Source organism: Bufo bufo, chromosome 5, assembly GCF_905171765.1.
Source record: "Bufo bufo chromosome 5, aBufBuf1.1, whole genome shotgun sequence".
Classification (NCBI taxonomy): domain Eukaryota; kingdom Metazoa; phylum Chordata; class Amphibia; order Anura; family Bufonidae; genus Bufo; species Bufo bufo.
In genome coordinates this window covers 285,939,603-285,964,106 of record NC_053393.1, presented here as the reverse complement: position 1 = coordinate 285,964,106, position 24,504 = coordinate 285,939,603, and the positions used below count along the sequence as shown (strand labels likewise).

At 43.3% G+C, this 24,504-nt stretch overlaps 1 protein-coding gene across 3 annotated transcripts in view; it reads right to left on the bottom strand.

Annotated features, from left to right (window-relative positions):
- MOCOS (molybdenum cofactor sulfurase) overlaps nt 1-24,504 on the bottom strand; it is a 1,795,153-nt gene that overhangs the window by 459,498 nt on the left and 1,311,151 nt on the right. For all 3 annotated transcript variants that reach the window (XM_040432351.1, XM_040432352.1, XM_040432353.1), the window contains exon 11: nt 14,017-14,138. In XM_040432351.1, the coding sequence (XP_040288285.1) occupies nt 14,017-14,138 (122 nt within the window). The remainder of the gene's footprint in view (nt 1-14,016; nt 14,139-24,504) is intronic.

The window sequence follows — 24,504 nt, the reverse complement described above, 5'->3', positions numbered from 1 at the left end:
ATGTATCCGTGGATCCGTAAAAAACATACGGACATCTGAATGCAGCCTTACAGGGGGGTGATCAATGACAGGGGGGTGATCAGGGAGACTATATGGGGTGATCACCCCCGTCATTGATCACTCCCCTGTAAGGCTCCATTCAGACGTCCGTATGTGTTTTGAGGATCCGATCCATGTATCAGTGGATCCGTAAAAATCATACGGACGTCTGAATGGAGCCTTACAGGGGGGTGATCAATGACAGGGGGGTGATCAATGACAGGGGGGTGATCAGGGAGTCTATATGGGGTGATCAGGGGTGATCAGGGGTGAATAAGGGGTTAATAAGTGACGGGGGGGGTGTAGTGTAGTGTGGTGCTTGGTGCTACTTATTACTGAGCTACCTGTGTCCTCTGGTGGTCGATCCAAACAAAAGGGACCACCAGAGGACCAGGTAGCAGGTATATTAGACGCTGTTATCAAAACAGCGTCTAATATACCTGAGAGGGGTTAAAAAAATCACATCTCCAGCCTGCCAGCGAACGATCGCCGCTGGCAGGCTGGAGATCCACTCGCTTACCTTCCGATCCTGTGAACACGCGCGCCTGTGTGCGCGCGTTCACAGGAAATCTTATGTCTCGCGTGATGACGCATATATGCGTGACTCTGCGCAGGGCTGCAACCTCCGGAACGCGATCCTGCCTTAGGCGGTCCGGAGGCGGTTAAATTTCGCGGGAGTTCCAAAGATCGCGGGAGTTGCCCCTCTGTTCCGCAATTTCCTTTGGTACAGCTTTCGACGATAAGAATAGTTAATCCTTTACTGTATAAATTTTCTTCTGTATGGCCATACAGTATTATCGGAGGCTTTTCAATGCAGGTATATCACTTGTTTCACCATACGCGTTACGGGTAGATTCGCTCTCCCTTCCACTGAATAATACAATTGCGGCCCTTGCTGCATTTCTGACAATCCAATACAAGCGTTAGATACTAATGTTATATTCTGGTTTAAAAAAAAACACCCATTTTGGGAAATAAAATACATTTGCGGCCTTTGTAGCATTTATGACCGTGAAATATAAACTTTAAATGCTGCAATTATATACTGGGTTCGAAAAAAGCACAAATTTTTTGCAAGACCTTAGAGTTGGGGCATTTGTCACAGTGAAATACAAGCTTTAAATACTGCTATTATATTTTTGTTTTTTTTTAAAAACACACATTTTGGGCAAAATAATACATTTCCAGTCTTTGCTGCATTTCTGACTGTCCAATACTAGCATTAGATACTGCTGTTATATTCTGGTTTTAAAAAAACACCCATTTTTCAAGACCCTACATCTGGGACCTTTGCTGCATTTGGCACAGTGAAATACAAGCTTTAAATACTGCAATTATATACTGGGTCTTAAAAAAATATATATATTTTTGCAAGACCCTACATCTGGGGCCTTTGCTTCATTTGTCACAGTGAAATACAAGCTTTAACCACCTCCGGACCGCCGGACGCAGCGACGCGTCCTGGAGGTGGTCGATTGATTCCTCCTGGACGCATATACGCGTCCTCTCGCGAGATGCGAGATTTCGGTCAGAGCCGGCCCGCGCATGCGCATCGCGGGCCGGCAAAAGTTCGAGGAGTATTTCGTCAGCAACCTGCCAGCCAATGATCGTTGTTGGCAGGTTGCTGATTTTTAAAAAATCGAATCAGAAGCCATCTAAAACCTTATATTTATAAATATAAGGTGTTAAATGGCTTGTCTGCTCCTCTGCTGGTCCTTTTCGTCGGTTGGTTCCAGCAGAGGAGCAGACATCACTGTGAGTACCCACCAAACACCACACTTAGCCCCAGATTACCCTCCATCACCCCCATCACCCCAATTAACCCCTTGATCGCCCCCTGTCAATCACCTAGTGAAAGGGAAAAAAGTGATCACTGGTATTGACTGTTAGGCCTAGTTCACACGAACGTATGGCTTTTATAGTTTTTTGCGGTCCGTTTTTCACGGATCCGTTGTTCCGTTTTTGAGTTCCGTTGTGTTTCCGTTTCTGTTCCGTTTTTTCCGTTCCGTTTTTCCGTATGGCATATACAGTGTACAGTAATTACATAGAAAAAATTGGGCTGGGCATTACATTTTCAATAGATGGTTCAGCAAAAAACGGAACGGAAACGGAAGACATACGGATGCATTTCCGTATGTGTTCCGTTTTTTTTGCGGACCCATTGACTTGAATGGAGCCACGACCCGTGATTTACGGCCAAATATAGGACAAGTTCTATCTTTAAACGGAACGGAAAAACGGAAATACGGAAACGGAATGCATACGGAACACATTCCGTTTTTTTTGCGAAACCATTGAAATGAATGGTTCCGTATACGGACCGTATACGGAACACAAAAAAACGACCCGTACACCCGCAAAAAAAAACGTTCGTGTGAACTAGGCCTTAGGTTTAGGATAGTTTAGGTCCCTTGGTTAGGTAGTTAGCGTCGGTTAGCGCCCAGCCCACCGCACCGCAGTCACTTATTCGCTGATTAGCGTATCGCTAATCAGCATTTGTACTTTTATAGTATCTGTAAGTGATCAAAACTGATCACAGTCAGATCTATAATTGTATTAGTGTCACCTTAGCTTGCCCTCCACCCAAAACGCAGTGTTTGCCCGATCAGGCCTGATCGGTCGCCCACACGTGCGTTCACCAACGCCCGCCCCACCGCAGTGACAAAAAATTTATATTTTTTTGATCACTGCACAATCACTTTACAAGCACTGCGGCAGTAAAAAAATCAGTTTTGATATTTTTTATCAATCACAGCGGCCTCCGGTACTTCGCTAGCCTCCCATTTGTAAGACAGGCTTGCTTTTTTTCTTGGGTAGTCTCAGGGAATACCCCTAAATTTAGTAGTCCAAATGTCAAACAGGGGGTATTCTTCTGAAGAGGCCTACAGGATTCTGACCCAGTCGGATGAGGTGTGGGAACCCCCATCTGACGAATCTAGCGGGTCAGAATATGAACCTGTAGAAAGCAGTGGCAGTCTGACCCAAAGTTCGGACGAGGAGGTTGAGGTCCCTGATAGCACCAGGCGTACCCGGCCCCGTGTCGCTAGACCACAGGTTGTGCAGGATCCGTTTAAAGGGCAGCAGAGTGGGGCTGGCGCTGTCGGATTACGTGGTGAGGCATACACCAGCAGCGCAGCCCATCCTGGACCTAGTACCAGCACTGCCGTACAACATGGTGAAGTGGCGAGCACCAGAAGGGCAGTTGAAGCTGGTACGGTGGCACGTGCAATAGTTACCCCGTCGCAGCCACCGCAAAGACAGGCCCGTAGAGCCCCTAGAGTCCCTGAGGTGCTGGCAAATCCTGATTGGCAGTCACCAACTTCAGCCGCACCATTAGTTCCCCCTTTCACCGCCCAGTCTGGAGTTCGGGTTGAGACAGCTCAGATCGGTTCGGCCCTGGGATTTTTTGAGCTGTTCTTGACTGCGGAGCTCTTGGACTTAGCCGTGGCAGAAACAAATCGGTATGCCACTCAATTTATATCCGCCAACCCGGGAAGCTTTTATGCCCAGCCTTTCCGGTGGAAACCAGTCCAAGTTTCAGAAATTAAAAATTTTCTGGGCCTTCTCCTGAACATGGGTCTTACCAAAAAGCATAAATTGCGGTCATATTGGTCCACGAACACAAATCATCACATGCCCATGTTCTCTGCTGCTATGTCCAGGACACGTTTTGAGACCATCCTGCGTTTCCTGCACTTTAGCGACAACAGCACCTCTCGTCCCAGAGGCCACCCAGCTTTTGACCGGCTCTACAAAATTCGGCCCCTCATAGACCACTTCAACCAGATAGTTGCAGATTTGTATACCCCTGAGCAAAACATCTGCATAGACGAGTCCCTAATACAATTTACCGGGCGCCTTGGCTTAAAAAAATACATCCCAAGCAAGCGCGCCCAGTATGGGGTCAAATTGTATAAGCTCTGTGAAAGGGCCACGGGCTATACCCACAAATTTCGGATCTATGAGGGAAAAGATCAGACCCTGGAGCCGGTCGGTTGCCCTGACTACCTGGGGAGCAGTGGGAAGACAGTCTGGGACTTGGTGTCACCCTTATTTGGCAAGGGGTACCATCTTTATGTGGACAATTTTTACACAAGTGTGCCCCTCTTCAGGCATTTGTTCCTAGAACAGATTGGCTGCTGTGGCACCGTGCGACCTAGTCGCCTGGGCTTCCCCCAACGGCTCGTTACCACCCGTCTTGCAAGGGGGGAGAGGGCTGCCTTGTGTAACGAAGAACTGCTCACGGTGAAATGGAGAGACAAGCGTGACGTTTATATGCTCTCCTCCATTCACGCAGACACGACAATACAAATTGAACGGGCAACCCGTGTCATTGAAAAGCCCCTCTCAGTCCACGACTATAATGCGCTCATGGGAGGGGTGGACTTCAATGACCAGATGTTGGCTCCCTATTTAGTTTCCCGACGCACCAGACGCTGGTATAAGAAGGTGTCTGTATATTTAATTCAATTGGCTGCCTATAATAGTTTTGTTCTCTACAGTAAGGCTGGGAGAACAGGATCCTTCCTCAAATTTCAGGAAGAGATCATCGAAAACCTCCTGTATCCAGGAGGTTCCGTGGCCCCAACCACCAGTGTAGTGAGCCGTCTACACGAGCGACATTTCCCCAATGTCGTTGCTGGAACCTCAACCCAACTGTTACCCCGAAAAAAATGTCGTGTCTCTAGCAGGAGTGGAATAAGGCGTGACACCCGCTATTTCTGTCCTGACTGCCCTGACCACCCTGCCCTATGCTTAGGGGAGTGTTTCCAGAAGTACCACACACAGGTACACTTGGCATAGGGATTGCATCTGACAGGACAGGTACACAGGGCTATTAGGGCCCTTTCTCTCACAGCTGCTGCAAACCTCTCCTTTCACCTGGGATAAAGTGCATAATGTACTTCGCCACATCTTTGGGCGATTTGCGCTTTGCACATTGTCCCATGGGGAAGGAGAGGTTTGTCCTATAAAGGAAAAAAAAAAATACCGCTAAGCAAAAAAAGTTAACGTTCAGTTCAATAAAGTTTATATGTTATGTTCAAAAGTTATTATAAAGTTAATAAATTTATTGCGTTGCGGCCTGGTTTTTTCTTTTTTGTTTTGTTTACCTGAGGTGGACCAACCGATCGACTAGCTGCAGCACTGATGTGCATTCTGACAGAAGCATTGCGCTGCTGTCAGATTACACGCAAGTCGGTGTATGCGGCGCTGCAAGACGAGATTTCTCCTCTGCAGTAAAAGATACGTTTGTCGAGGTATTTGAGCTGAGGAGGCGGCAGTGTTCATATACTTTGGCAAACACTTTGTATATATTAAAAAAAATAAAAAATCCCGGCAATGATTTATTCATTCACATCGATTGATGTGAATGGAGAAATCTGGTTTGCCAGGGCATACGGGCTAAGTGGGTATGGATGTTGGGCGGAGCTCCTATGTCCTGGCAGACGCCTTTCCCCTCCTTTTTTTTTTTTTTGGCAGAGATTTTTTCATCCACATTGATCGATGCGAATGAAGAAATCTGTGCCGTTCATTTTTTCTTTCAGCCCTGAGGCTGAACGAAAAAAAATAATCTCCTTACCCGTATGTTCAATATAAGGAGAATAGCAGAAACTCCTAATGCTGGCCATACATGTAATGATTGCGGAGACCCTCAAATGCCAGGGCAGTACAAACACCCCACAAATGACCCCATTTCTGAAAGAAGACACCCCAAGGTATTCACTAAGGGGCATATTGAGTCCATGAAAGATTGAAATTTTTGTCCCAAGTTAGGGGAAAGGGAGACTTTGTGAGAAAAAAACAAAAAAAAAATCAATTTCCGCTAACTTGGGGCAAAAAAAAAATTTCTTTGAACTCGCCATGCCCCTTATTGAATACCTTGGGGTGTCTTCTTTCCAAAATGGGGTCACATGTGGGGTATTTATACTGCCCTGGCATTTTAGGGGCCCTAAAGCGTGCGAAGAAGTCTGGGATCCAAATGTCTAAAAATGTGCTCCTAAAAGGAATGTGGGCCCCTTTGCGCATCTAGGCTGCAAAAAAGTGTCACACATGTGGTATCTCCGTACTCAGGAGAAGTTGGGGAATGTGTTTTGGGGTGTCATTTTACATATACCCATGCTGGGTGAGAGAAATATCTTGGCAAAAGACAACTTTTCCCATTTTTTTATACAAAGTTGGCATTTGACCAAGATATTTCTCTCACCCAGCATGGGTATATGTAAAATGACACCCCAAAACACATTCCCCAACTTCTCCTGAATACGGAGATACCACATGTGTGACACTTTTTTGCAGCCTAGGTGGGCAAAGGGGCCCACATTCCAAAGAGCACCTTTCGGATTTCACCGGCCATTTTTTACAGAATTTGATTTCAAACTCCTTACCACACATTTGGGCCCCTAGAATGCCAGGGCAGTATAACTACCCCACAAGTGACCCCATTTTGGAAAGAAGACACCCCAAGGTATTCGCTGATGGGCATAGTGAGTTCATAGAACTTTTTATTTTTTGTCACAAGTTAGTGGAATATGAGACTTTGTAAGAAAAAAATAAAAATAAATAAAATCATAATTTTCCGCTAACTTGTGACAAAAAATAAAAAGTTCTATGAACTCACTATGCCCATCAGCGAATACCTTGGGGTGTCTTCTTTCCAAAATGGGGTCATTTGTGGGGTGTTTGTACTGTCTGGCCATTGTAGAACCTCAGGAAACATGACAGGTGCTCAGAAAGTCAGAGCTGCTTCAAAAAGCGGAAATTCACATTTTTGTACCATAGTTTGTAAACGCTATAACTTTTACCCAAACCATTTTTTTTTTTACACAAACATTTTTTTTTTTATCAAAGACATGTAGAAAAATACATTTAGAGCAAAATTTATATATGGATGTCGTTTTTTTTTGCAAAATTTTACAACTGAAAGTGAAAAATGTCATTTTTTTGCAAAGAAATCGTTAAATTTCGATTAATAACAAAAAAAGTAAAAATGTCAGCAGCAATGAAATACCACCAAAAGAAAGCTCTATTAGTGAGAAGAAAAGGAGGTAAAATTCATTTGGGTGGTAAGTTGCATGACCGAGCAATAAACGGTGAAAGTAGGGTAGGTCAGAAGTGTAAAAAGTGGCCTGGTCTTTAAGGGTGTTTAAGCTATGGGGGCTGAGGTGGTTAAAGGGGAAGTGTCCAAACAACAAACACACCGTGGCTGTTGCAGCAGGCAACGACATGGGTGGCAAGCGTGTCCTGGGAGTCAGCCCGAAGGCCGGGACACTGCCACCACATGTACATAATACAACCAAACGTTGCCACGGACAGCCACAGTGATGGGAAAATGTCAGTGCACACAAAACATAAACAAAGTGCACACAGACATACAAAAGTGCTACAAACGCGCACACAACTCTAAGGGAACCGCACCCATAGCTGTTGTCCGCGGCAACCGCACTTGAGGCAAATGACATCATGCCTCAAGCTGCGGTTGAAAAAACAACCCAAACCGCGGGCAACCGAATGCGGCTCCCAAGGAGTCACAGCCATAACCGTGGCCGTGACAGACAGTCACTTATGCACATGTAATCACAGATATGCAGTATATTAGAGGCTTTTTTCACCCTAACCAAAAAGCTGTATTACTGTCCTAAATGTGACAGTCACTTATGCACGTGTAATCCCAGATGTGCAGTATATTAGAGGGTTTTATCACCCTAACCAAAAAGCTGTATTTCTGTCCTAAATGTTACAGTCACTTATGCTTGTCTAATCCCAGATGTGCAGTATATTAGAGGGTTTTTTCACCCTAACCAAAAAGCTGTATTTCTGTCCTAAATGTGACAGTGACTTATGCACGTGTAATCCCAAATGTGCAGTATATTAGAGGGTTTTTTCACCCTAACCAAAAAGCTGTATTTCTGTCCTAAATGAGACAATGACTTATGCATGTGTAATCCCAGATGTGCAGTATATTAGAAGGTTTTTTCACCCTAACCAAAAAGCTGTATTTTTGTCTTAAATGTGACAGTCACTTATGCATGTGTAATCCCAGATATGCAGTATATTAGAGGCATTTTTCATCCTAACCAAAAAGCTGTATTTCTGTCCTAAATGTGACAGTCACTTATGCACGTGTAATCCCAGATGTGCAGTATATGAGAGGCTTTATTCACCCCAGTATTCTAAAGCCGTATTTATGGCCTAAATGTGACAGTCACTTATGCATGTGTAATCCCAGATGTGCAGTATATTAGAGGGTTTTTTCACCCTAACCAAAAAGCTTATTTCTGTCCTAAATGTGACAGTCACTTATGCACATGTAATCACAGATATGCAGTATATTAGAGGCTTTTTTCACCCTAACCAAAAAGCTGTATTTCTGTCCTAAATGTGACAGTGACTTATGCACGTGTAATCCCAGATGTGCAGTATATTAGAGGGTTTTTTCACCCTAACCAAAAAGCTGTATTTCTGTCCTAAATGTGACAATGACTTATGCACGTGTAATCCCAGATGTGCAGTATATTAGAGGGTTTTTTCACCCTAACCAAAAAGCTGTATTTTTGTCCTAAATGTAACTGTCACTTATGCTTGTCTAATCCCAGATTTGCAGTATATTAGAGGGTTTTTTCACCCTAACCAAAAAGCTGTATTTCTGTCCTAAATGTGACAGTGATTTATGCACGTGTAATCCCAGATGTGCAGTATATTAGAGGGATTTTTCACCCTAACTAAAAAGCTGTATTTCTGTCCTAAATGTGACATTGACTTATGCACGTGTAATCCCAGATATGCAGTATATTAGAAGGTTTTTTCACCCTAACCAAAAAGCTGTATTTCTGTCCAAAATGTGACAGTGACTTATGCACGTGTAATCCCAGATGTGCAGTATATTAGAGGGTTTTTTCACCCTAACCAAAAAGCTGTATTTCTGTCCTAAATGTGACGAGTGACTTATGCACGTGTAATCCCAGATGTGCAGTATATTAGAGGGTTTTTTCACCCTAACCAAAAAGCTGTATTTCTGTCCTAAATGTGACAGTGACTTATGCACGTGCAATCCCAGATATGCAGTATATTAGAGGGTTTTTACACCCTAACCAAAAAGCTGTATTTCTGTCCTAAATGTGACAGTCACTTATGCACGTGTAATCCCAGATGTGCAGTATATAAGAGGCTTTTTTCACCCCAGTATGACAAAGCAGTATTTATAGCCTAAATGTGACAGTCACTTATGCACGTGTAATCCCAGATGTGCAGTATATTAGAGGGTTTTATTTCCCTAACCAAAAAGCTGTATTTCTGTCCTAAATGTGACACTCACTTATGCTTGTCTAATCCCAGATGTGCAGTATATTAGAGGGTTTTTTCACCCTAACCAAAAAGCTGTATTTCTGTCCTAAATGTGACAGTGATTTATGCACGTGTAATCCCAGATGTGCAGTATATTAGAGGGTTTTTCACCCTAACCAAAAAGCTGAATTTCTGTCCTAAATGTGACAGTGATTTATGCACGTGTAATCCCAGATGTGCAGTATATTAGAGACTTTTTTCACCCTCTCCAAAAAGCTGTATTTCTGTCCTAAATGTGACAGTCACTTATGCACGTGTAATCCCAGATGTGCAGTATCGAGAGGCTTTTTTCACCCCAGTATGCCAAAGCAGTATTTATAGCCTAAATGTGACAGTCACTTATGCACGTGTAATCCCAGATGTGCAGTATATTAGAGGGTTTTATTTCCCTAACCAAAAAGCTGTATTTCTGTCCTAAATGTGACACTCACTTATGCACGTGTAATCCCAGATATGCAGTATATTAGAGGCTTTTTTCACCCTAACCAGAAAGCTGAATTTCTGTCCTAAATGTGACAGTGATTTATGCACGTGTAATCCCAGATGTGCAGTATATTAGAGGGTTTTTTCACCCTAACCAAAAAGCTGTATTTCTGTCCTAAATGTGACAGTGACTTATGCACGTGCAATTCCAGATATGCCGTATATTAGAGTGTTTTTTCACCCTAACCAAAAAGCTGTATTTCTGTCCTAAATGTGACAGTCACTTATGCACGTGTAATCCCAGATATGCAGTATATGAGAGGCTTTTTTCACCCCAGTATGCCAAAGCAGTATTTATAGCCTAAATGTGACAGTCACTTATGCACGTGTAATCCCAGATGTGCAGTATATTAGAGGGTTTTATTTCCCTAACCAAAAAGCTGTATTTCTGTCCTAAATGTGACACTCACTTATGCACGTGTAATCCCAGATATGCAGTATATTAGAGGCTTTTTTCACCCTAACTAGAAAGCTGAATTTCTGTCCTAAATGTGACAGCGCCTTATGCATGTGTAATCCCAGATGTGCAGTATATTAGAGGGTTTTTTCACCCTAACCAAAAAGTTGTATTTCTGTCCTAAATGTGACAGTGACTTATGCACGTGTAATCCCAGATATGCAGTATATGAGAGGCTTTTTTCACCCCAGTATGCCAAAGCAGTATTTATAGCCTAAATGTGACAGTCACTTATGCACGTGTAATCCCAGATGTGCAGTATATTAGAGGGTTTTATTTCCCTAACCAAAAAAGCTGTATTTCTGTCCTAAATGTGACACTCACTTATGCACGTGTAATCCCAGATATGCAGTATATTAGAGGCTTTTTTCACCCTAACTAGAAAGCTGAATTTCTGTCCTAAATGTGACAGCGCCTTATGCATGTGTATTCCCAGATGTGCAGTATATTAGAGGGTTTTTTCACCCTAACCAAAAAGTTGTATTTCTGTCCTAAATGTGACAGTGACTTATGCACGTGTAATCCCAGATGTGCAGTATATGAGAGCGTTTTTTCACCCTAACCAAAAAGCTGTATTTCTGTCCTAAATGTGACAGTGACTTATGCACGTGTAATCCCAGATGTGCAGTATATTAGAGGGTTTTTTACCCTAACCAAAAAGCTGTATTTCTGTCCTAAATGTGACAGTCACTTATGCTTGTCTAATCCCAGATGTGCAGTATATTTGAGGGTTTTTTCACCCTAACCAAAAAGCTGTATTTTTGTCCTAAATGTGACAGTCACTTATGCACGTGTAATCCCAGATGTGCAGTATATTACAGGGTTTTTCACCCTAACCAAAAAGCTGAATTTCTGTCCTAAATGTGACAGTGACTTATGCACGTGCAATTCCAGATGTGCAGTATATTAGAGGGTTTTTTAACCCTAATCAAAAAGCTGTATTTCTGTCCTAAATGTGACAGTCACTTATGCACGTGTAATCCCAGATATGCAGTATATGAGAGGCTTTTTTCACCCCAGTATGCCAAAGCAGTATTTATAGCCTAAATGAGACAGTGATTTATGCACGTGTAATCCCAGATGTGCAGTATAGTAGAGGGTTTTTTCACCCTAACCAAAAAGCTGTATTTCTGTCCTAAATGTGACAGTGACTTATGCATGTGTAATCCCAGATGTGCAGTATATTAGAGGGTTTTTTCACCCCATTATGCCAAAGCAGTATTTATAGCCTAAATGTGACAGTCACTTATGCACGTGTAATCCCAGATGTGCAGTATATTAGAGGGTTTTATTACCCTAACCAAAAAGCTGTATTTCTGTCCTAAATGTGACACTCACTTATGCTTGTCTAATCCCAGATGTGCAGTATATTAGAGGGTTTTTTCTCCCTTACCAAAAAGCTGTATTTCTGTCCTAAATGTGACAGTGACTTATGCACGTGTAATCCCAGATGTGCAGTATATTAGAGGGTTTTTCACCCTAACCAAAAAACTGAATTTCTGTCCTAATTGTGACAGTGATTTATGCACGTGTAATCCCGGATATTCAGTATATTAGAGGCTTTTTTCACCCTAACCAGAAAGCTGAATTTCTGTCCTAAATGTGACAGTGCCTTATGCATGTGTAATCCCAGATGTGCAGTATATTAGAGGGTTTTTTTCACCCTAACCAAAAAGTTGTTTTTCTGTCCTAAATGTGACAGTGATTTATGCACGTGTAATCCCAGATGTGCATTATATTAGAGTGTTTTTTCACCCTAACCAAAAAGCTGAATTTCTGTCCTAAATGTGACAGGGACTTATGCACGTGTAATCCCAGATGTGCAGTATATGAGAGGCTTTTTTCACCCCAGTATGCCAAAGCCGTATTTATTGCCTAAATGTGACAGTGATTTATGCACGTGTAATCTCAGATGTGCAGTATATTAGAGGGTTTTTTCACCCTAACCAAAAAGCTGTATTTCTGTCCTAAATGTGACAGTGACTTTTGCACGTGTAATCCCAGATGTGCAGTATATTAGAGCCTTTTTTCACCCTAAAAAAAGGCTTTTTTTGGTCCTAAATGTGACAGTCACTTATGCACGCGTAATCCCAGATGTGCAGTATATTAGAGGGTTTTTTCACCCTAACCAAAAAGCTGTATTTCTGTCCTAAATGTGACAGTCACTTATGCTTGTCCAATACCAGATGTGCAGTATATTAGAGGGTTTTTTCACCCCAGTATGCCAAAGCAGTATTTCTGGACTTGCAGATAGCCTATGCTGGTGCAATATCGTTGCATAAAATGGCTGCCGATAATGTATTGATATTGACTAACTGAAGAAAAAAAAGTTTGTTTTCAGCAGTAGTTGGCTCAGGGCAGGCTTAAAAAAATTGTGCACTGCACCCACAAAACACTTTTTTTGTAGATCGCTGAGTACATAAACCAGTTCTTGATAAGATTTCTCCCTGATCTCTTCCTCACAGCAGCTGCAGCCTCTCCCTACACTAATCCGAGCAGAGTGACGAGCGGCGCTACGTGACTCCAACTTAAATAGAGGCTGGGTCACATGCTGCAGTTGGCCAATCACAGCCATGCCAATAGTAGGCATGGCTGTGATGGCCTTTTTGGGGCAAGTAGCATGACGCTTGTTGTTTGGCTGCTTTGCAGCCTTTCAAAAAGCGTCATAAAAATCGCCGAACACCGAACCCAAACTTTTACGTAAATGTTCGGCTTCGGGTCCGGGTGCCAAAAACCCTAAAGTTCGGTACGAACCCGAACTTTACAGTAAGGGTTTGCTCAACTCTAATTGTAATATAATGGAATTTCAGGATGGAATGCAAAACGGAAGCCTTTAAGAGGCATTCCATTTTGCACCATCCTAATACATGTCTATTACTCTGTTTTAATGAAACTATAATTGAATTTCATAATGCCGATGCAAACCTGCTCTTAGTATGTAGTTCAGAAGATCATTTACTCTAGATGGCATGGTAAGCAAATATATTAATTTTTTTATTGGAAGGTCTATGACCCAAAGGAAAGTTCTTCTGAACCTGCAAGGAATAAAAAGCCTTTCATGAAGTCAGGCCTCATAAACTCAAGGCTCTTCAGGCTTCCCTGAAGGGGGGCGATGTTGCATCAGAGTTCTCTTTCTTGATTATTCTCATTAACTTTGCTTGAGGCAGTTGCTGCACACCTGAATGTTGGCCTGTTATCAGCTTGCTTAGCCTGACATTCAATAGTAGGGTTTTTTGATTGAAATGCATTTAAATACTTTTTGTTTCTATGCCTATTTGCTGGGTTCACATACACCAGATTTCCAGAGTTTTGATTTCTAGTCTAGTGCATTCTGGGATTTGTAGTTCCACTCCTTTTTTTTTTGTCTGTATTGCTGTTGTGTTTTTTTGTTTCAGTTTTTTTTTGTTAGGGTTTAAATCTTTTACTGCTTTGTTGTACTTAGCAGTGCTAGGTTGTATTCCTCTCATCTCCATGTATCACTCCCCACCTGTATGTCATCGTCATCTTTTCCATTGCCAGGCTACATTATCCTTACCTATTGCAAACCTCATTCTGTTTTTTGTCATCTAACAGAAAAATTATTATTCGGTACTTGTTGCCTGTTAATCTGATACATGCTTCATATAGGTTTTTTGGCTACCATCTAGTTGTTAAAAAAAATATGCCATAGTTAGGACAATATTATGATTGCATACCTTTTCTCTTTGCACCTGCATATCGATGAAAACTTGACGACTGCCTTATCAAACGACACTTGCGAGCCAGGAAACAAAACAACCAATGTGCAACTTCCTCTCCACAGTCATATGTATTAACCCTGTTGACAATGACAACACGTTCATTAAGAGTAGCAATTTGTTTTTCAGAAACATGTATAAAATGCCTTACAGAATTAGTTTTTTAAAAAAATTACTTTTTCATAAACGTATTTCCTAAAAAATTGTTACTTCGCTTGTTGCTTCTGATCAGCAGCAGTTTTATACATTAACCGTGGTCTCTAGGAGCTTGAGACAGGGTTGGCTCCCTACAGCAATCCTGTGGTGTGCTGATGAGTTACCATGGTGGTTGGGGCCTTTTAAAGACCTACCAAATCTTATAAAGATATTTATCTGATAACCCTTTACCACACAAAGCAATCAGACAGCAGGAGGCATAACCACATTTAAGTTAGGTATGTTATGTTAGTAGGGCTTTGGCTTTAACTGCAGAAATACCCTATATATGCCCCAACCAGGGATTCTTGTACTAATTAGAGTAATTACCAATATAAGCCTATGGCACACACCATAACAAAAACCTACAAATAATTGCCAGACTGCTTATAAACAATTATCATTTTATTACATAATTACATATAACTTACAAACATGATTAATAGACAAAAATGCAGGGAAAAGAAGGCAACATCAACCGGAGGACACATACAGCGGATAACACGTCTACAAATCGCCCATCAGCATACACATGATTTACATAAACTGCAAGTGCAAACCCGAATTCATTCACAATCAAAGGACATAGAACATTTACCCATGCTGTGCCTCCTCCAGGATGGTGCTAACCCCGACGCGCGTTTCGGCGAACCTTCGTGCTTGGACTCCACCAATCCACAGTCAGACAGATTGTGTACAAGTGGAGGAAATTTATCATTATTACCCTCCCTAGGAGTGGTCAACCAACAAAGATTATGTCAAGAGCAAGGTGTGTAATAGTCCACAAGGTCACAAATGAACCCAAAGTAACCTCTAAGCAACTAAAGGTATTTTTTACAGCAGCTGCCAACCAACAGAATGATAACAGAACCAACAGAAGTCCACTAACAGAAGGGTACTAAAAAACAATTATGTGATCACCAAAAAGAACATTGTTGACTATCTGCAGCGTTGATCATCTGGACAAGCCAGAAGGCTATTGGAACAATGTTTTTTGGATAGATGAGACCACAAAACATGAGAAGCATTATGTTTGGAATTAGGAAACAGTCCAACTTGTGTAGGATCATGATTTGGGCCTGTTTTAATGCATCTTGGCCAGAATGGCTTGCCATCATTGATGGAACAATGAATTCTGAATTATACCAGCAAATGCTAAAGGAAATTGTAAGGATATCTGTCCGTGAGCTGAATCTCAAGAAAATGTGGGTAATGGTGCAAGATGATTCTAAGCACACAAGTCCTTCTACCAAAAAATTGTAAAATAAGAATAAAGTTAAAGTTTTGGAATGGCCAAATCAAAGTCCTGAGTTTAATCCAGTAGAAATATTGGGAAAGGACCTGAAGTGAGAAGTTCATAGGAGGAAACCCACCAGTGTAACAGAATTGAAAATGTTTTGCACAGGGGAGGGACTAAAATTCCTCCAAGCCAATATGCAGGACTAATCAACAAATAACAGAAATGTTTAGTTGCAGATACTGAAAGCAAAGGTTCACATGCTTTTGCCACTCACAGACATGCAAGATTGAATTCCTAAAAAAAAAATATGATCAAGTCTAATATTTTTAACTCATTTGTTGGATATGGCTATCTTTATTAGTGTTGACCAAAGTGCTCGGGTGCTCTACCGAGCACCCGAGTATATTGGAAGTAAATGGGAGAACCCGAACATTAAACCAGGCATCCCCTGCTCTGAAGAGGGGAGTGAGCCTGGTTCATAGGAAAAGGTCAGAAATTGATGGAAACACCACCGAAATGATTCAGTCACAGCATGGGGGGGATGTCTGGATACATCTTGGACTCCCAGGTCGCTGCTGGGAACCATGTTGTCTAAGTAGTACGCCACTTTTCAGACTGACAATAATATGCACAAAAAAATTTTTTTTTAGAGGAGAAGTTGTTAAGAAACATTCTTTCCTGTATATTTACTTGTATATAAAGTGCAACCTGTATATCACATAATGGAGGGCCTCATTCACATTGTGGTACAATAGTTCAGGTAGTGGGACTCCTACACTCATAAAGCCTATGCATTAAGTGAAAGGGCTGCCTAAAATTACAAGGAACATGCACTCCAAAACACTCTTTGTTACACATAAAGGAGGGCATCATACACACCCTTGAAAAATTATTATTGATGGCCTGCTGGTGACCCTAGGCGAGGGCCTGCTGCCGCTTTGGTGACTCTAGATAACCTCTGGGCAATTGCACGTCCCCGTGATGGCGACGATCCATTTGGATGTCTGCCCTATCAACTTTCGATATTCTTTTCTGCGCCTACCATGGTGATCACGGGTAACGGGGAATCAGGGTTCGATGCCGGAGAGGGAGCCTGAGAAAGGGCTACCACATCCAAGGGAGGTTAATGGCTGAAATCTGATTGGCAGTTGTTGCCTTGCCCCTTTTTTTTCCTAATTGTGAACCACCCAGGGTGGGTCAAGTTATTAAAGCACAAGCGTCCAAGGAAGGCAGCAGGTGCGCGGCAATTACCCACTCCTGACTCAGGGAGGTAGTGACAATAAATAACAATACAGCACTCTTAAGAGGCCCTGTTATTGGAATGAGTACACTTTCCAATAACGAGGATCTATTGGAGGGCAAGTCTGGTGCCAGCAGCCAACTTGCTCCCGGCCTCCACAACGTTCACCCAGTGTGCCATCATGGTGAGGATTGTGTTGACCAAACTTTGAGGGTCTGCTGCCGCTTTGTTGACTCTAGATAACTTCTAGGCGATCGCACGTCCCTGTGACGGCGACGATCCATTTGGATTTCTGCCCTATCAGCATTGGAGCAATTTTTCAACAAAGATCTTCTGGTATAGCACCGTTTGCCTGTCCTCTCCACCAGAGGAATGAGAGATGAGAAGTTCTCTTTGTAGCGGGGGTTGAGAAGGGTGAACAATCAGTAATCCGTGTTGTCTAAAAAGAGTATAACGCGCTGGTCTTGGGAAAGGCAGCCATGTGTCGCTGTCATCAGAAGGTGAGCTGACCATGTAAAAGATTGTAGGTGAGGGCCTGCAGGTGAGCTGACCCTGTAAAACATTATATGCGAGGGCCTGCAGTTGAGCTGACCCTGTAAAACATTGTATGTGAGGGCCTGCAGTTTCTAACATAGAAAGTATATCATAGTGCATTTGTATTGTGAAGCAGTTGTGTGCGGTTCTGCTGAGATACCACAGCTATACAGAGGGACAAAAGCAATAGGAATAACTAATTGCAACTGGTGTGATATACCTGTTGCCCCAAAATAAACTGATTAAGGGGTTTGATATACCTGCTTCCAGCAAATACTCATTAAGGGGTTCTATATACCTGCTTCCACAAATACTGCTCTTCTATAGGGACTTTGTCACAGGGTCACTTTGAAAATGACAGGCAGAGGAAGGAGGCATTCCGCAGGGGTAGTAGGGTTCGGGCAGGTGCACCAGGCCGGAGCCTAAGTGGGAAGTTGGAGAAGGTGCGTGCGATTACGTCAAAGGACGCACCAGAGTTGGTTGAGTGGCTCACTCAGCCTTCCGCTTCTGCACCCTCCTCATCCTCTGTTTCAGCACCCTCCTCACTCTCTGCTGTGTGCACTCCCAAAGACACCACCACCACAGCCCCTCCACTTGAGTCAGAGGAATTATTTCCCCATCCATTCCCAGACCTTACCGATGCGCAGACATTCTTGGCATCGGATGAGGAAGAGGAGGTAGCAACGTCCGCCACCCAGCAGTCTGATGACAGTACTCAGATCGTCCCAAGGAGGGTGGTCCCCGCTGTTGCTGCCTACTCAGAGATCTCTAATGTCAGTGGTGGTGAAGGCGACGATGATGACGTGTCGATGGACGTCACAAGGGTGCCCACAAGAGAGGAAGAGGAGCGGAGTTTATGGGGAGAGACGGAGCAGCAGATAGGGAGGAGAAGCAGGCAGAACTCGCAGTGCACAGGAGGCAAAAAGCAGACTGCAAATGTATCTGGAGTGAGCCATACACCATGCACGGTCATATCTGGCGCTCCCAGGACGCCGGCCCATGTTTCCGCATTATGGGCTTTTTTTAACTTGTCAGCTGCTGACAATAGTGTTGCCATCTGCAGCCTGTGCTGTCAACGCATAAGTCGCAGTAAGCCCAACACTCACCTAGGGATGACTGCCTTAAGAAGGCACCTGGCCTCCCATTGCCGAGCACAGTGGGAGCAACGCTGTCAGAACCCACAAAGCCACACTCTCGATGCTCCACGTCCTGCCTCTTCTCCTTCTCCTCTCTCCTCCTATTTGTCCTCCACCCCACATTCCACCGCGCCGTTGTCACGTTTATCTGGCAAAAGGCAGGCTTTCGTGGCCCAAATGTTCGAACGTAAAAAGTTGATGACGCTGGATAACCCTCTAAAAAACATACAGACGTCTGAATGGAGCCTTACAGGGGGGTGATCAATGACAGGGGGGTGATCAGTGAGTCTATATGGGGTGATCACCCCCCTGTCATTGATCACCCCCCTGTAAGGCTCCATTCAGACGTCCGTATGTGTTTTGCGGATCCGATCCATGTATCCGTGGATCCGTAAAAAAACATACGGACGTCTGAATGGAGCTTTACAAGGGGGTGATCAATGACAGGGGGGTGATCAATGACAGGGGGGTGATCAGGGAGTCTATATGGGGTGATCAGGGGTGATCAGGGGTTAATAAGGGGTTAATAAGTGACAAGGGGGGGGTGTAGTGTAGTGGTGTTTGGTGCTACTTATTACTGAGCTGCCTGTGTCCTCTGGTGGTCGATCCAAGCAAAGGGACCACCAGAGGTTCAGGTAGCAGGTATATTAGACGCTGTTATCAAAACAGCGTCTAATATACCTGTTAGGGGTTAAAGCGAACGATCGCGGCTGGCAGGCTGGAGATCCACTCGCTTACCTTCCGATCCTGTGAACGCGCGCGCCTGTGTGCGCGCGTTCACAGGAAATCTCGCGTCTCGTGAGATGACACACGGATGAGTCCAGGAGGAATGAATCGACCGCCTCCAGGACGCATCCGTGCGTTAGGCGGTCGGGAGGTGGTTAATTGAGTTTTCTCATGCATGCCCACACATATCTCCCACCACCCAGAACAACTAATGGTCCCTGTCGTATGTAAATACAGCGGCATAAAAAGCTTTTTCTGTCCGGTGAATGCCTAATGTTTGGGACCTCGGAGGAATTCAACACCTGTGACGACCATGTGTTATCGAATTTCAACTATTATTATTAGTTTTTTTTTCAAGAGGGGGTATTTGGTTAGCCATGTTTTTAATCCAATTTTATATTTTTTGTTCTATTAAACATATGTATTTGACATGTATTTGTACTGGCCTGCAGTAAAAATTGATATCCAATGACCGTCTAATATACCTCCAGCCACATTCACTTGATTTTTTTCTGTCCGGTGAATGAATCATTTTTGGGGCCTCTAATCCACTGGCCTGCAGTAAAATTGATATCCATTGACCGTATAATATACCTTCATAATCACTTGATCTTTTATGTACGGTTGTAGAAGGAAGTGGTATATTGCAAATATACAGTGGGATGCGAAAGTTTGGGCAACCTTGTTAATCGTCATGATTTTCCTGTATAAATCGTTGGTTGTTACGATAAAAAATGTCAGTTAAATATATCATATAGGAGACACACACAGTGATATTTGAGAAGTGAAATGAAGTTTATTGGATTTACAGAAAGTGTGCTATAATTGTTTAAACAAAATTAGGCAGGTGCATAAATTTGGGCACTGTTGTCATTTTATTGATTCCAAAACCTTTAGAACTAATTATTGGAACTCAAATTGGCTTGGTAAGCTCAGTGACCCCTGACCTACATACACTGGTGAATCCAATTATGAGAAAGAGTATTTAAGGGGGTCAATTGTAAGTTTCCCTCCTCTTTTAATTTTCTCTGAAGAGTAGCAACAAGGGGGTCTCAAAACAACTCTCAAATTACCTGAAGACAAAGATTGTTCACCATCATGGATAGGGGAAGGATACAGAAAGCTGTCTCAGAGATTTCAGCTGTCTGTTTCCACAGTTAGGAACATATTGAGGAAATGGAAGACCACAGGCTCAGTTCAAGTTAAGGCTCGAAGTGGCAGACCAAGAAATAGACAGAAGCGACGAATGGTGAGAACAGTCAGAGTCAACCCACAGACCAGCACCAAAGACCTACAACATCATCTTGCTTCAGATGGAGTCACTGTGCATTGTTCAACCATTCGGCGCACTTTACACAAGGAGATACTGAATGCGAGAGTGATGCAGAGGAAGCCTTTTCTCCCCCCACAGCACAAAAAGTGCCGCTTGAGGTGGGCTAAAGCACATTTGGACAAGCCAGCTTCATTTTGGAATAAGGTGCTGTGGACTGATAAAACTAAAATTGAGTTATTTGGCCATAACAAGGGGCGTTATGCATGGAGGAAAAAGAACACAGCATTCCAAGAAAAACACCTGCTACCTACAGTAAAATATGGTGGTGGTTCCATCATGCTGTGGGGCTGTGTGGCCAGTGCAGGGACTGGGAATCTTGTCAAAGTTGAGGGACGCATGGATTCCACTCAGTATCAGCAGATTCTGGAGACCAATGTCCAGGAATCAGTGACAAATCTAAAGCTGCGCCGGGGCTGGATCTTTCAACAAGACAACGACCCTAAACACTGCTCAAAATCCACTAAGGCATTTATGCAGAGGAACAAGTACAATGTTCTGGAATGGCCATCTCAGTCCCCAGACCTGAATATAATTGAAAATCTGTGGTGTGACTTAAAGAGAGCTGTCTATGCTCGGAAGCCATCAAACCTGAATGAACTAAAGATGTTTTGTAAAGAGGAATGGTCCAAAATACTTTCAACCAGAATCCAGACTCTCATTGGAACCTACAGGAAGCGTTTAGAGGCTGTAATTTCTGCAAAAGGAGGATCTACTAAATATTGATTTCATTTCTTTTTTGTGGTGCCCAAATTTATGCACCTGCCTAATTTTGTTTAAACAATTATAGCACACTTTCTGTAAATCCAATAAACTTCATTTCACTTCTCAAATATCACTGTGTGTGTCTCCTATATGATATATTTAACTGACATTTTTTATCGTAACAATCAACGATTTATACAGGAAAATCATGCCGATTAACAAGGTTGCCCAAACTTTCGCATCCCACTGTATGTATATGTGTCTTTTAATATACAGTTGCAAGAAAAAGTATGTGAACCCTTTGGAATGATATGGATTTCTGCACAAATTGGTCATAAAATGTGATCTGATCTTTATCTAAGTCACAACAATAGACAATCACAGTCCGCTTAAACTAATAACACACAAATAATTAAATGTTAACATGTTTTTATTAAACACACCATGTAAACATTCACAGTGCAGGTGGAAAAAGTATGTGAACCCCTAGACTAATGACATCTCCAAGAGCTAATTGGAGTGAGGTGTCAGCCAACTGGAGTTCAATCAATGAGATGAGATTGGAGGTGTTGGTTACAGCTGCCCTGCCCTATAAAAAACACACACCAGTTCTGGGTTTGCTTTTCACAAGAAGCATTGCCTTATGTGAATGATGCCTCGCACAAAAGAGCTCTCAGAAGACCTACAATTAAGAATTGTTGACTTGCATAAAGCTGCTGTTCATCAGTCCACGATAAGACAAATTGTCTATAAATGGAGAAAGTTCAGCACTGCTGCTACTCTCCCTAGGAGTGGCCGTCCTGTAAAGATGACTGCAAGAGCACAGCGCATACTGCTCAATGAGGTGAAGAAGAATCCTAGAGTGTCAGCTAAAGACTCACAAACGTCTCTGGCATATGCTAACATCCCTGTTAGCGAATCTACAATATGTAAAACACTAAACAAGAATGGATTTCATTGGAGAATACCACAGAGGAAGCCACTACTGTCCAAAAATAACATTGCGTTTACAGTTTGCACAAGAGCACCTGGATGTTCCACAGCAGTACTGGCAAAATATTCTGTGGACAGATGAAACCAAAGTTCAGTTGTTTGGAAGAAACATGTGTGGAGAAAAAGAGGCACAGCACACCAACATCAAAACCTCTTCTCAACTGTGAGGTATGGTGGTGGGGGCATCATGGTTTGGGGCTGCTTTGCTGCATCAGGGCCTGGACGGATTGCTATCATCGAAGGAAAAATTGAATTCCCAAGTTTATCAAGACATTTTGCAGGAGAACTTAAGGCCATCTGTCCACCAGCAGAAGCTCAACAGAAGATGGGTGTTGCAACAGGACAACGACCACAAGCATAGAAGTAAATCAACAACAGAATGGCTTAAACAGAAGAAAATACGCCTTCTGGAGTGGCCCAGTCAGAGTCCTGACCTCAACCCGATTGAGATGCTGTGGCATGACCTCAAGAAAGCGATTCACACCAGACATCCCAAGAATATTGCTGAACTGGAACAGTTCTGTAAAGAGGAATGGTCAAGAATTACTCCTGACCGTTGTGCACCTCTGATCTGCAACTACAGGAAACGTTTGGTTGAAGTTATTGCTGCCAAAAGAAGGTTCAACCAGTTATTAAATCTAAGGGTTCACATACTTTTTCCACCTGCACTGTGAATGTTTACATGGTGTGTTCAATAACAACATGGTAACATTTAATTATTTGTGTGTTATTAGTTTAAGCAGACTGTGATTGTCTATTGTTGTGACTTAGATGAAGATCAGATCACATTTTATGACCAATTGGTGCAGAAATCCATATCATTCCAAAGGGTTCACATACTTTTATTTGCAACTGTATAACATATATATATTAGCCCTGCATGGCCAGTATGGGCCCAGGTCATACATGGGAGAGAAAGAGATGAACTGAGCAGCTCCATGAAGGAAGATGGACCGAACAGCTCCATGAAGGAAGAGAGGCCATGAAGAGAGGCAGAGCCCCACGTGCCCCTGGAGATGGCTGATTAACCCTTTCCCTCCTGCATTGCAGCGCCACATACCCTGTGTCTGCAATTAACCCTTTCCCTCCAGCATTGCAGTAACCCCTTTACGGCTGCCACCAATATTAACCCATGAGGTACCCCTAATACCCCTGCCCTGATTTACCCCTATACACCACTGGCCTGCATTGTGTTCCCTGTTGTACCCCATAGGGACAGTGTGTAGCCAGGTGGGTGGGTTCCTGGTATTAATGTGAGTGTAATGCTTAGGTAGATTTTTGGGTGGAATTGTATAACCCTGTATTTACCCCTATTGCACTGTCCTGCAGGTCCTTAACCCCTGCAGTCCCAGCCAACCCTGCATTAATCCTTGCTGGACCACTCCTTCCCCTGGCCTGCTGTCACGAGGGTGTCAAGAGCCACGCCTGACTCCGTTATACCCGGGGTCAGGAAGTCGCAGCGGGTGGCTGCGCGCTCTATGTCTAAAGACAGTGCTGTTTATTAATGGTAGCTTTCTGGGTTTGCCTTGCAATCCTTTTTGGCTCACTCAGGGATCCGTAGCTTCTCCTCCTCAGCTGTTTCTTGTCCAGCAATCCCAACCTCCTTATATTCCCATCTCTCACTTCTCTGGTTGCCACATATAGAGCTTTCTGCCTGGACTTCTATACTGACCCACTGGAGCTGTGTAGCTGTGTTCCCTGGTTGTTGTTCCAGAACGTTACCCTCCGGATCCCTGTTGGGCCTTGGTGGTCTGCTGTTGTCGCCCACCTGGGATTATATGTTTGTCTGTATTGTCTGTCCTCTCCTTGGTGTTTTCCTCTTAGTGTCAGTGGTGCAGACTAGTGATTCCACCGCCCCGTTCACTACATAGGGCTCATCTTAGGGAAAGCCAGGGTTTAGGCACGTGATCGGCGAACGGGTGAGGAACCCGTCTAGGGACGTCAGGGCAGTCAGGTGCCAGCCGCAAGGTGAGTCAGGGGTCACCATCTTTCCCTCTCCCTTGGACAGGGCCTTCCCATTTCCCTCCCTTTGCGTGACGCCGGTCATTACACCTGCATTGTGTTCCCTGGCCTGTATGTATGTTAACCCTTACAGTGCCACAATTGCGTTAACCCCTTGTACCCCATAGGGACAGTGTGTAGGCAGGTGGGTGGGTTGCTGGTATTTATATATATGTAAGTGTAATGTATAGATAGTGTGTGGGGTGGAATTGGGAATTGAATTGTGTAGTGTAGTTAGGTTTGTATCGTATTTATTGTAGTGATATGTACTGTGGTGTGTGCGTCTATATATTTATAACCATTGATATATAAATATATATAGATATAGCGTAAGACTGTATTTGTA